The sequence below is a fragment of the Bos taurus genome, chromosome 4, assembly GCF_002263795.3.
Source record: "Bos taurus isolate L1 Dominette 01449 registration number 42190680 breed Hereford chromosome 4, ARS-UCD2.0, whole genome shotgun sequence".
NCBI lineage: Eukaryota > Metazoa > Chordata > Mammalia > Artiodactyla > Bovidae > Bos > Bos taurus.
Window position 1 is genome coordinate 10,118,772 of NC_037331.1, and position 14,793 is coordinate 10,133,564.

A 14,793-nucleotide genomic window follows, 5' to 3' on the forward strand; every position below is an offset into this window, starting at 1 on the left:
GCGACAAGGATGGGATCCAGAGATTATCACAGTAAATGAAGTCAGGTAGAGAAAGACAAGTATCATATGATACCACTTGTTGGTGGAATCTAAAAAAAAATGATACTAGTGGGCTTATTTACAAAACGGTTACCAAAGGGAAATGGGGTACGAAGGGATAAATTAGGAGCCTGGAGTTAGCAGATACAAACTACTATATATAAAATAAACAACAAGGTCCTACAGTTTAGCACAGGGATATTATAGGATATTCAATATTCTATAATAAAGCTTAGTGGAAAAAGTATGAAAACGAATAATATATATATATATATACACACACACGTGTGTAACTGAATCACTTTACTGTATACCAGAAACGAACACAACACTGTAAGTCAACTTTAATTAAAAAAAAATTAAGGATGAAAACGAAAAGTGTCTTGTGACTATCTTTTAAGTTATCGAAAGATGTTCAATTAGCCATTAACATATAAATTAGCTGCCTGAAATACTGCCTGACTATAGTTTGGTTTTATTATGAAAACATCAACACACAATTAACCACAAACCTTGAATAACCACAGTCCTTGCCCCCGCCTCCATCTCTGTGAGAATGGCGTTGACCCTGACTGAAGACATTTAACAGCCGCCAGGAGAATCTTCTGTTCAACAGAATGGAGCGACACGTCCTTTCCGTGGATAGGTGAAGAACTCAGAAATACTTCCAACAAGCTGCCTTATGAAAAGCTTCTGCTGATAAGCACCAATCCTCTGCTCCCGAAGCCTGGCTCGGTCACTCCCCTACTCCACTTCTCTCTTTCCTCCTCGCCTTGGTGACTGCCTTTCTGCCTGTGCCTCATTTAATCCAGCTTACCTCTCTACCCCCACCCTTCAGGAGAAGTGGAATTTTCCCCACTCTACATTATTTTCTACTCTTGCCTGACCAAGCCTTAGTTTAAGCACATCATTTTAGTTTATCAGCTGTTCTAACTACTGATACTGCTGCAAATGGGAAGCCCCAGTAGCTCAGCTCGGAGAAGGCAATGGCACCCTACTCCAGTACTTTTGCCTGGAAAATCCCATGGACCGAGGAGCCTGGTAGGCTGCAGTCCATGGGGTTGCTAGAGTCGGACACGACTGAGCAACTTCACTTTCACTCTTCACTTTCATGCATTGGAAAAGGAAATGGCAACCCACTCCAGTATTCTTGCCTGGAGAATCCCAGGGACAGCGGAGCCTGGTGGGCTGCTGTCTATGGGGTCGCACAGAGTCGGACACGACTGAAGCGACTTAGCAGTAGCTCAGCTGGTAGGTAAAGAATCTGCCTGCCACGCAGGAGACCCCGGTTTGATTCCTGGGTCAGGAAGATCCCCTGGAGAACGGATAGGCTACCCACTCCAGTGCTCTTAGACTCCCCTGGTGGCTAAGATGGTAAAGAATCTGCCTGCAATGCGGGAGACCTGGGTTCAATCCCTGGGTTGGGAAGATCCCCTGAAAAAGAGAACAGCAACCCACTCCAGTATTTTTGCCTGGAAAACCCCATGGGCAGAGGAGCCTGGTGGGCTAAAGTCCACGGAGTCGAAAAGAGTCAAACATGACTGAGCGATTTTCACTTTCACTTTTGCAAATGATTCCACTTGGCAGCCTCTAACATCCTAGGAGAATTTAACATGAAGTTCAAAAGACCTATGTAGCTGGAAATGCAGGGTGTAAACAAATGATTACCTTGTCTCGCTGTTTAAAAAATTGACCTCTCCCGGTGTTCTTTGGAAGGACTGATGCTAAAGCTGAAATTCCAATACTTTGGCCACCTCATGCGAAGAATTGACTCATTGGAAAAGACTCTGATGCTGGGAGGGATTGGGGGCAGGAGGAGAAGGGGACAACAGAGGATCAGATGGCTGGATGGTATCACCAACTCGATGGACATGAGTTTGGGTAAACTCCAGGAGCTGGTGATGGACAGGGAGGCCTGGCGTGCTGCAATTCATGGGGCTGCAAAGAGTTGGACACGACTGAGTGACTGAACTGAAATGAAATGAAATTTTTGAACACAGAAATAGATCAGAAGAAGCCAATCCTTGTGTTGACAGTCTATGTTTAAGCTATTGGAAGTCATTTAAAAAAACAATAATTTTCAATTATATCTGAAGCATGGTTGACAACGTGTCTTACTGTACCTATGTGTATAAATTTCTGAGTATGGACTGTCAGGACACAAAGACGAATAAGTAAGATATGGACACAAATAATCACAAATGAACAAAATATGATAAAGAGGAAGAGAGGTGTAGAACAAGTGCTAAAAGACAAATGAGATCACATCCAGCTGTAAAAGTTAGCCAAATGGTATCTGGGGTCAGCCCTGAAATATGTGAGCAGATAGCTATTAGTGGGGGGAGCAAAGAAATGGCAGTGAGAGGAAGGCCTCGGAGGGAGGAAGCTGTGAGCCACACTAAGAGGATGCGGATTAGTCCAATTTGGCCTGAAAGCAGAGTACAGAATGGGGCTATGTTCTGCCCTGCATGCTGAACATAGTATTTTGGACACACTCATAAAGGAGAGAACTGAAGTCACAAGACTGGAAAAGAATTCTGAAGGAAAGAGGATGCAGAGATAGAAGAGAAAATGACCAAGAACATGGAAGGAGGACTGTGCGTGTGTTAGCTGCTCAGTCACATCCGAGTCTTTGCAAGCCCATGGACTGTAGCCCACCAGGCTCCTCTGTCCATGGAGTTCTCCAGGCAAGAATACTGGAATGGGTTGCCATTTCTTCCTCCAAGGGATCTTCCCAACCCAGACCCACATCTCTTGTGTCTTCTGCAATGGCCGGCAGATTCTTATGAAAGGCAGATGGGAGAAAATAAATTCTATATATTAGTCTAAAACCAAATAAATAAATCATTCAATATGTCAAGTTCTAAATGTACCCAAACTGGGAACCTACCTAGCTGTCACTAAAAGATCTTTCTTACTCTGTTCAGAATATAAACTATTTTTAGGTATTCACTCTTATCTAAAATGCTGATTTTGCCATACATCAACATGAATCTGCCATGGATGTACACATGTTCCCCATCCTGCTGATGTATGGCAAAACAATACAATATTGTAAAGTAAGTAGCCTCCAACTAAAATAAATTTATATTAAAATAAAATAAAATGATACTGAATTCTAGAAGTCATTTCTACACAATGAATGATAAGGTAAAGAGTCTGTTTCACCTAATTCACAAAACCAAACAGATCTCCATGAACACCTGCACATATGTGCAGAGATCTAAAAGATCAACTGGGGAGTTCAATTAAGCAGAACAAAGTAAACCAATAAAGCTTTATAAGCAGCTCTTCCCTTTAGACTTAAAGGCAGAAAAGATTTGGAGTCAATATACTGCATCGAGCTTGCTGACCTCCAAGGAGTCTTAAGTCATCTTTCAATCCCAAGAGTTTGGGATGGTACCTGACACTTCTGGGCTTCCTATAAATGTTTTATGAGCGAGGAAAAAACGCCGAGTTCACAAACCATCAGAAAATGGCTGAGCTATTAACATACTTACTAAACTATACTTCGTAGACGCAGGGCCAGATAACGTACGAGCAGGTATTTCCTAATAATTTTAATATATATTAGAACCAAAGGGTTTTTTCCACTGAGTTCTAAAATTAGTGAACTAGAATATACCCCATTCTTTAAACATCTACTTAGTCATACTAGTTATATTTAACTATATATTGAGTTCCAAAGGCTCTACTTCTGGCAATTTTCGTAAGGAAAGAATGCCACTGTTTAAATAACAGTGCGACTGTTTGACCAGGCAGAGAGAGGACTCTTAGTACCTTTATGGTTTCAGTGGGCACTCCAGGTTCTGGCACTTTATCCAAATAAGTGGTCAAGTCTTGATCAACGTGTTCAAACACTAACGTTAGTTTGGTTTCTCTGTCTGTTCGTGACACTGTACACACGTCAAACAACCTAAAAGGAAAAAGAAATAAGTATTAGGTAGGTGGTAATACGAAAAGAAGTAAGTCTGACACATATCCTTTGATCACAAAATTAAGGCGGAGGGAAAGACTAGATTGGATCGTTCCTTGTGATAATATGGAAGGATACCTGTTAGTGCTCAGTCCCTCAGTTGCGTCCTGCTCTTTGGGACCCCATGGACTGTCACCTGCCAGGCCCCTCTGCCCTTGGGATTATCCAGGCAAGAATACTGGAGTAGGCAGCCATCCCCTACTCCGGGCAATCTTCCCAACCCAGTGACTGAACCCACGTCTCTTGTGTCTCCTGCGTCAGTAGGCAGATTCCGTATCACTAACGCCACCTGGGTCTGACCCTTTAACGTGAAAGCTCAGGAGAGGAGCACTTGGTTCCCTGGTGACAAAAGTGACCACGGCGAAAGGAAAGCCGCGCGAGAAGGTCTGCTTGCAGAGTCCTTACCTAAGGTCTTAGGGAGAACATGCTGCTGGACAGAGTTTCAAAAACTGCAGCCTCCATAAAAAACACGGTTCTTAGCTCATAGGTCAAGAATTATTGAAGAGACAGAGACTAAGCATACTTTAAGGACACTGGACTCTGCAATTTAGATTTTCCTGGAATTTAAGGTCTTCAAATCATGTCTATGAAAGTAATTAAAATGGAATACGGAAAAATCTGGTTTATTTCTAAGAAAGTGTTCTCATCCTGGTCAATCCAGTCATCTCCCTGGAAAGGGCATGAATTCTTTGTTTTAAAACTCCAAATATCATGCTAATAAAAATTGTGAATTTTTCATTTTTTTTGAGGGGGATGCAGACATTGCATTGGCAAACTAATTCTGCCCTAAGATGATAAAGGCAGACTGACAAACTTTATAATTATGTTTTGATGGGAGAATTCAATTTATCCCATAAAATCCTACAACTAATTCCAAATTTAAGTTTTAAAAACAAAGCCTTCAGTAATCAAAAGAATTTTCAAGCCAAAGGACTGATCCTCCTTTAGTTTCAACAGTCAAAGGACATCATTGTGGGGGGGGGGGCAGGGGAGGACATGAGATGCTCACCAAACATATAAAGAATTAAACACACCACACATAAACAAGCTGGAAATAAATTTCAGGACAAGAATGTATATAAATACTAAGAAAAGGCTAATAAAAATTCTATTCTATTATTTTCTTTCAAGTTTTAAAATGAAACAACACTTTCTTCAAAGAAATTAACTATAAATGTGTGTGTAACCCAAGTACTATAATGCAGAGTTGACTCACAATTAGCCACTTTGTACATTACCACTTAAATTTTTAATGCCTAGCTGGTTCACCATGCCACTCTACTGCATTTCAGCAATCGATGGGCTCCACAATCTTTGGTACTTCTCTCTAAATCTAAAGTAAACTTTAAACACTATAATTAAGTTAAATCAGATGGAGTGAGCACCACCAACAACCACACATATACTTCATAGCCAGATCCAAACTACTTTTTAATTCTGGGTAGCCTGGGGTGAGTTCTCTAACTCCAGTAAAATCAATTAAGATCAACCAAATTTCTTCCCTACTTTGTCTACTTTCAAACATTCTAAGTTTTTTAATCATTTACTTATAAAATTAACTTCTAAATTTCTAAAGTGTTTGAATATCATGACACCACCCTTATGGCAGAAAGTGAAGAGGAACTAAAAAACCTCTTGATGAAAGTGAAAGAGGAGAGTGAAAAAGTTGGCTTAAAGATCAACATTCAAAAGACAAAGATCATGGCATCTGGTCCCATCACTTTATGGGAAATAGATGTGGAAACAGTGGCTGACCTTATTTTTCTGGGCTCCAAAAATCACTGCAGATGGTGATTGCAGCCATGAAATTAAAAGATGCTTATTCCTTGGAAGGAAAGTTATGACCAACCTAGATAGCATATTCAAAAGCAGAGACGTTACTTTGCCAACAAAGGTCCGTCTAGTCAAGGCTATGGTTTTTCCGGTGGTCATGTATGGATGTGAAAGTTGGACTGTGAAGAAAGCTGAGCACCGAAGAATTGAAGGTTTTGAACTGTGGTGTTGGAGAAGACTCTTGAGAGTCCCTTGGACTGCAAGGAGATCCAACCAGTCCATTCTAAAGGAGATTAGTCCTGGGTGTTCACTGGAAGGACTGATGCTAAAGCTGAAACTCCAATACTTTGGCCACCTCATGCAAACAGTTGACTCATTGGAAAAGACTCTGATGCTGGGAGGGATTGGGGTCAGGACAAGAAGGGGACAACAGAGGATGAGATGGCTGGATGGCATTACCGACTCGATGGACATGAATTTGGGTGAACTCTGGGAGTTGGTGATGGACAGGGAGGCCTGGCGTGCTGCAATTCATGGGGTCGCAAAGAGTCGGACACGACTGAGCAACTGACCTGAACTGAACTGAATGTGACTTATCCTGAAAAAATGATTCTGATAAAGTAAAAACCCCTAATTAACAAATGTATTACAAATAGTGCCATAAATCATATGCATGCCGTACTGTGAAAAATATGATTGCTATCATTCATGAATCAAACCAGTCGACCTTAAAGGAAATCTACTCTGAACATTCATTGGAAGGACAGATGCCAAAGCTGAAGCTCCAATACTTTGGCCACCTGATGCGAAGAGTCGACTCCCTGGAAAAGACCCTGAGGATGGGAAAGATTGAGGACAGGAGGAGAAAGGGGTGACAGAAGATGAGATGGTTGGATGGCATCACCAATTCGATGGACATCAGTTTGAGCAAACTCTGGAAGATAGTGAAGGACAGGGAATCCTGGCGTGTTGTAATCCATTGGGTCACCAAGAGTCAGACGCTGAACAATGAATCTGACCTGGGAAGTTTATGAAAACACTTCTTTGAATATGGTAATTTGAGGTAACTACCACTTATTCACAGGCTCTTTTGAATCATCTTCTTCCCATTAAACCCATATTCTTTGACAGCTTTACTTTTTTGTTCCACAATCACCAAGCTTCTTTATGTTAGTTGCTTCTATTTTTGTGATAAAATAAAACAGCAGTGAACCAAAAATGGCCTGTATTAAAATCAGATACAAACATGAGAACTGCATCATTACAGCTATGCTTCTTACACATTACTTTCAAAATGCTTTCTATCATCAATAATACTTTTCCTTAATAAAAATACATTGCTTATCACTGCCTCCAGTCAGTAAAGATCTAGTAACTAACTTCAGTTCTTACTGCATTTATGCTCTATATACATCAGACATTTTAGTAATTTTCAAAAGAAAAAAAAAATTGACAGGGACATAACTAGAGAATGAAGTGATCATAAAACACTGCAAAACCAAAGGGTCACCTGCTCCCAAACCGTTGTTAGTTACCTAACACCCCTGGCTATATGCTACGTTGCTTCATCGCACTGAAACCGTTTTTAAACACTCCGTGTGTCACAATGCAAGAATAACATCTAACCCACCCAAGTTATTTTTCTCAAAGTTATAGCACTCTGCAATTTCTCAAGATTCACTCTTGCTGCCTGAGGCACCTGTGATATCCAAGTGTGAGCTCCCTAGGGTCGCTGCTAACTGCCCCTAATGATAAGCCATGGAGAAAAGGCGCTAATTTTCACTGGCAATATTTTTAAAAGTGGAGTTTTAAAAGAGACATATTTAAAGAGACACAGAGTAGAATATGATTCTATAACTTTTAATGTATATACTTATGTATCTTCTAGGCTATGAAAAGAAGGGTGCTCAGTAGAAGTGGCTCATGCTGGTTCAAGGAGACAGTTATTTTTATTTTTTAAGATAAATTTCACTTGATACTATGAATAATAATAATAATAATAATATACTAATTTCACTTGGGAAATGGAGCCTATTACTGTTTCCTTAGAGCTTCCAAGGTGGCATCGAGAGCAGTAAAAGTCCTAGAAGAACCTGTAAGCTTTGCACTCCAGTGCTGGCCACCAACATCCTGCAGACTCAGTAATCCACAGAAGGTATTTGGGAAATATTACTCTCTATATATATTCTCCAAGCCAGGCTTCAGCAATACGTGAACCGTGAACTTCCAGATGTTCAAGCTGGTTTTAGAAAAGGCAGAGGAACCAGAGATCAAATTGCGAACATCTGCTGGATCATCAAAAAAGCAAGAGAGTTCCAGAAAAACATCGATTTTTGTTTTATTGACTATACCAAAGCTTTTGACTGTGTAGATCACAATAAACTGTTGAAAATTCTGAAAGAGATTGGAATACCAGACCACCTCACCTGCCTCTTGAGAAACCTGTATGCAGGTCAGGAAGCAACAGTTAGAACTGGACATGGAACAACAGACTGGTTCCAAATAGGAAAAGGAGTACGTCAAGGCTGTATATTGTCACCCTGCTGATTTAACTTCTATGCAGAGTACATCATGAGAAACGCTGGGCTGGAAGAAGCACAAGCTGGAATCAAGATTGCCGGGAGAAATATCAATAACCTCAGATATGCAGATGACACCACCCTTATGGCAGAAAGTGAAGAAGAACTAGAGCCTCTTGATGAAAGTGAAAGAGGAGAGTGAAAAAGTTGGCTTAAAGCTCAACATTCAGAAAACTAAGATCATGGCATCCGGTCCCATCACTTCATGGCAAATAGATGGGGAAACAGTGGAAACAGTGTCTGACTTTATCTTTCTGGGCTCCAAAATCACAATCATTGCAGATGGTGACTGCAGCCATGAAATTAAAAGATGCTTACTCCTTGGAAGGAAAGTTATGACCAACCTAGACTACATATTGAAAAGCAGAGACATTACTTTGCCAACGAAGGTCCGTCTAGTCAAGGCTATGGTTTTTCCAGTGGTCACGTATGGACGTGAGAGTTGGACTATAAAGAAAGCTGAGCGCCGAAGAATTGATGCTTTTGAACTGTGGTGTTGGAGAAGACTCTTGAGAGTCCCTTGGACTGCAAGGAGATCCAACCTGTCCATCCTAAAGGAGATCAGTCCTAGGTGTTCATTGGAAGGACTGATGTTGAAGCTGAAACTCCAATACTTTGGCCACCTGATGCGAAGAGCTGACTCATTGGAAAAGACCCTGATGCGGGGAAAGATTGAGGGCAGGAGGAGAAGGGGACGACAGAGGATGAGATGGTTGAATGGCATCACCAACTTGATCGACATGGGTTTGGGTGAACTCCGGGAGTTGGTGATGTACAGGGAGGCCTGGCATGCTGCAGTTCATGGGGTCGCAGAGTCAGACACGAATGAGCGACTGAACGGAACTAACTCTATATTAAATGTGAAATTTAGTCTGACTTAATTGTTTGAGTGCTTGAGTGCTCAGTCACTTTGGTTTTGTCAGACTGTTTGTGACCCTGTGGACTGTAGCCCGCCAGGCTCCTCTGTCCATGGGGTTCTCCAGGCAAGGTTACTGCAGTGGGTGGCCGTGCCCTACTGCAGGTGAACTCCCCAACCCAGGGACTGAACCCACATCTCTTATGTCTCCTGCATTGTCAGGCGGGTTCTTTACCACTAGCACCAGCTGGGAAGCCTGACTTGATTGTTTAGTAAACACTACCATAGTAAAATTAAGTTACATTAGTGATGTTATGTTATGTGTTAAGTCGCTTCAGTCTTGTCTGACTCTTTGTGACCCTATGGACTACAGCTTGCCAGTCTCCTCTGTCCATGGGATTCTCCAGGCAAGAACACTGGAGTGGGTTGCCGTTTCCTCCTTCAGTACATTAGTGATAACGGGTAGAAAATGCGCTTTGAATCAACAGTTATAAATACTAATCTTAGGAATTTTAGAACATAATATTTTGGATGCTTTCTCATCTACAATGACTCTATCTGGAATCAGCCCAAAGCAAATAGTAATCACTTTGGTGAGCAATAAAGAGAAGATAGATGCTTTAATATAACAGATCAGACTCACATAAAGCAACTGAGCTAAACAAGAACTGAAATCCCTGGTATTTGGCAGGAGGTTAACAATCTGTAATATATTTATATAAATCAATAAGGAATGTGGCCAGGCTGCCTAGAGCCCCTAACACTTGCAAAACAAAAGGGCCAGACAGGTCTGAACACTTGAACATACAGCCTGGGAAACAACTTCAGCTGTCTGATTTCTTGTGTTGATCAACATCTCAAGGCTTTCTAAACCTTTAAAAAAAAAATCTCTTTGCTATTCAGTAAACTGACAAAAATACCATTTCAGCGATTGCATAACTACAGGGCTGTAAGAGAAATATAATCACACTGTGTCGAAGATGAACAAACTATCTCAGATGACTTCTAGAGGAAATGAGAACTACCATTCAAAAGTTATCCATTAGGGTTTAGCTTAATGTGATCCAAGTGAATATTCAAAAAACAGAAATGGAAAGTGGTTCTTGAGCCCTCACTGAGTCTATGAATGCAATTTAGCTGCAGGAAACATGATCCAAAAAAAGGCAGAGAGGTCATTATCATTTCACATTTAAGTCAGACAAGCCCCTAACCATCCCATAAAGCAATCCTCTCCCTGTCTCTGCTGTCCTGACACCCCAGCTGCAGGGCAGGGAGCAAGCACTGCGGTCCAGCGCCGCACTCAGCTGTCCAGCTGCCCTAGTGATGTAATCATCTCACAACAAAATATCTCCACGAATTAACTCTGCTTCCTACCCACTGGAATTCGGAGCGACTGCTTCCTGTTCGTGTTCTCCACTTAACTCTCTATTCTGGATCTACTGCATAGGCAAGTTGTCTTCGTCTAATGGATGGGATTATGTCCAATAGGTCTGGGATTTCCAAAGATTAACAATTTACAAAGGTCTCCCAAACAACATGTTCTGTAAACACATTCCCTGCCTTTCTATTGTGGTTATAATTAAAGGGAAATCTGCATTATTTGCTGTGATTAAAACTCTGACCTGTCACAGGAAGTTCTGTGAGGACTTTTTTCCTGTCACTTTTTTTTCCATACTCTTGAACGTTTGGACATCAAACAATTTAAGAGCTGTGAGATGTCTGGCGCAACTGCCTAAAAGTGCTAAATACAATTTTACTGAGCTATTGGCAGTCTTCAGAACTGAGAAATTTAAAAAAAATCTCTACTCTCTTCCTCTATGGTCCACAGAGCACCTTCTGTGGTTATAGCTTGCATGCACCAAATTTATGTTCACACATTCCACCAGCGCTACACTACGGGATACTGGCCAGGGTATTCTCCTTTTGCTCATTAAATATAGACTACGTGTGCTTATTCTCAACCAGCACTGAATGGTGTAATTCCAGAAGTATTTGCTGCCAGCAATAATGAGCATACTGCTAGAAGGAAAGCACCATTTCAGCAGCATCTGTAAACATTTATCAGTACCTGCCATGTGCAGGCACTGTACTTGGTTTTAGAGATTCCAAGAGATCTAAGACGGGTCCCGTTTTTAAGAGTGTCATACCCAGTTTCGGGGAAGACAACCAACATGTAAACTTGTAAACCTTCAAGTAGTGGTATATGGCTATGTATTAGTTCTACAAATACTATGTGAAACTTTAACATCAACATCAGAGTAAATTCATTCTACATCCCACTACAGAGAGACGTCTGTGATGTCTCAATTTCCAATATCCATTATCTCTTCTGGAAACCATACCGTCACTTTTTGCTGAGGAACCATCTCTAGCCCACACTCAGGCAACAGAGCTGTGGGGCGCCTGCATAGGATGGCACATACCCTACCCTGGACACAGTGATGATGACTGATTCAGGGATGGACAGGACCATGAGAATTGGTCCAAGGAATTTTACTAGAACTTCTGGGAAAGTAGAGCTCTCTTTATTCTGGGATTACCAAACTGGCAAGTGATTAGCCTGCAGCTGCTGGTGGCCGTCTCTGCCACCACTTCAGGGCACCCACCGTGGAATGCAGCCAACACTGAAGAAAGCCTGAGCGGGGAGATAACAGGCAAGAGATCCTGGATGACGTCGGTGAAGCACCTAGATCCATTTGTGCCCAGCCTGGGCATTACTTACGTGAGCTAGTAATGTTGTTTTGGAGCTTATCCCGTGTGAGTTGGGTTTTATACGACTTTAAAAAGTCCTAAGACATCTATAAACATTCTGAAACAATTAAATGACTTTAATCATCAATATCTGACCTTAAATACATCTTATACATTAGACAAAATGAATTAAGCTCAAGATGCTGGGGAAGAATGAAAGCAGGAGGCAAAGGGGGTGACAGAGGATGAGATGATCGGATGGCATCATCAACTCAATGGACATGAGTTTGAACAAACTCCAGGAGACAGTGAAGGACAGGGAAGACTGGCGTGCTGCAGTCCATGGGGTCACAGAGAGTCAGACACGACCGAGGGACTGAACAGCAACATAGCGGTAGGGTGACTGCCCCAGTTCACTGATTTGCTGGGAGACGATTTGCCTTAGGAGGGTCCTCCACGAGGGTGCCCTCCAGGCGAGAGTAATTGACAGCAGCAGAGTTGACTAAGTAATGGCTCCTTGGGAGCTTCTCCCCAGGATTCCTCCTATGGTTCCTTGTCTGCCCACAGGGGCATTTTATGGAGGAAAAAATAAAGGAGGAAAGACAGATAAGCTCATAGCAAACAGGAATATGGAACCTAGAATCAGAAAGGCCTCAGCTGGTTAAGAGGAAGTGAAGTAATAATACAAGGATACTGAGTTTAGTTCATTTAAAGAATGAGTCCAATGCTCAGAGATATGTACTCCTAAAACCCTTAGTTAAGCAACCCCCCTTCCACTAGCTCTTGCTGAAAGTGGAAATGCACAGGGACGCCGTATCAGTAGTAACCCCATTGAGGGAAACCCCTTTGTGATTATACAGTTACACTGAAGGCTCCCACTATCTGTTAAGGGGATGCAAAGAAAACACTTTTCACTTACTAAATCATTTTTATTCTTTATAGCCTTAAAAAGCGTGTTCATAAGAAAGCCTCACCGTTCATTTTCTTCCCGTTCATCTTTAGTTTCTGCTTCTATCTACGTACACTGGCAGCGTGGATCTATGAGTTTATAGTTTTGCATACACTAATCAAAAAGTGTTTTACAAATAAAATGGGGATCCCCCAGACTGAGCAAGTTTACAAGATGTGACTTGCAGTACAGTGAATACTTCAACTAGAGCAAAAGTGAAACGTGTGTATATAGAGACACACTGCTATCATCCAGTAGTGCAACACTGGTGTGCGACAAGCTGGGCCCCAAATCAGCTATTCGGGCTGTCTCAGTGGGTATATCGGAGAAGGCGATGGCACCCCACTCCAGTATTCTTGCCTGGAAAATCCCATGGATGGAGGGAGCCTGGTGGGCTGCAGTCCCTGGGGTTGCTAAGAGTCAGGCACGACTGAACGACTTCACTTTCACTTTTCACTCTCATGCATTGGAAAAGGAAATGGCAACCCACTCCAGTATTCTTGCCTGGAGAATCCCAGGGATGGGGGAGCCTGGTGGGCTGCAGTCCATGGGGTCACAAAGAGTTGGACACGACTGAAATGACTTAGCAGCAGCAGTGGGTATATGGGATACCGTATACTGCTTTGCTCACATTCAAGATGAATTCCTGAAATGGACATAAAATAACAGAATTCAGACTTCTTTCATAGTCCTCTAGCAAGCACTCTGTGTGCTGTTCTGTGCTTAGTCGTTTCAGTCGTATCTGACTCTTTGCGACCCCGTGGAGTGTCACCCATCAGCCTCCTCTGTCCATGGGATTCTCCAGGCAAGAATACTGGAGTGGGTTGCCATGCCCTCCTCCAAGGGATCTTCCTGACCCAGGGATCGAACTCGCGTCTCTTACGTCTCCTGCACTGGCAGGTGGGTTCTTTACTACTAGCACCACCTGGGAAGCCCATAGCAAACAGCAGAGGCACTCATATTTCAAGCACAATCCTTCAAACCTAACGCATTTTATGTAGTGAAAGGCATACAGAAGAATGAAGGAGTAACATCACTGTTATGCTCACTATATGCTATTAAGGGAAACAAGCTAAGACACACGGGGAAATCATAGAAACCTATTTTATATCTCTTAAAGGGAAGAGAATGGTAGCAGAGGCAAAATATTCTGAGTCACCATGCATCACCATCTCCCCAGAGTCAAGAGAAAGAAAAACAGAGGCGGCTAGATAATAATGACTTTCACACTTTTGCTTCAGCCAGCTCCAATACAAAAGAGTTTCCTGCGGTCAACAACAGCATAAAGTCAACTCTGTAAAAAGAAGAAGCCTGCTGACTAAGAAAATTAGGGACCATTATGTCTTGATTCAGTTCAGTTCAGTCGCTCAGTCGTGTCCGACTCTTTGCGACCCCATGGACTGCAGCACATCAGGCTTCCCTGTCCATCACCAACTCCCGGAGCTTACGTCTTGATTACTAATAGAATAAACACCATTGGACCTTCCCTGGTGGTCCAGCGGCTAAGATTCTGTGCTCCCAACGCAAGGGGCCTGGGTTTCACCCCTGGTCAGGGAACTAGATCCCACCGGCTGCAAGTCAAGATCCCACATACCGCAACTGCGATCCAAGTCCTGAGTACAGCAACTAAGATCCCGCACAGCCAAATAAAGTAATAAATACATTAAAAAAAAAAAAAAAGAAATTAACACCATTTACCAACCCATGGACAGAGGAGCCCGGCCGGCGACAGTCCATGCATGGGGATGCAGAGTCAGATACGAATGAGCAGTGACTAAGCATAGCACTGCACACACTCAGCTTGCTAGAGGACTGTGAAAGGAGTCTGAATTCTATTATTTTATGTTCATTTTGAATGTGAACAGAGCAGTATACAGTATCCCATTTACCGTTAAGATAGCCCAAATTGCTGTTAGTTTGCTCCTCACTA

The 14,793-nt window shown here is 42.3% G+C and overlaps 1 protein-coding gene across 6 annotated transcripts in view; it reads right to left on the bottom strand.

The window, feature by feature from the left end:
* The window catches only part of CDK6 (cyclin dependent kinase 6), a 260,451-nt gene that overhangs the window by 189,248 nt on the left and 56,410 nt on the right, over positions 1-14,793 (bottom strand). For all 6 annotated transcript variants that reach the window (XM_005205136.5, XM_005205138.5, XM_005205137.5 and 3 more), the window contains 1 exon segment: positions 3,820-3,955. In XM_005205136.5, coding sequence (XP_005205193.1) covers positions 3,820-3,955 — 136 coding nt within the window.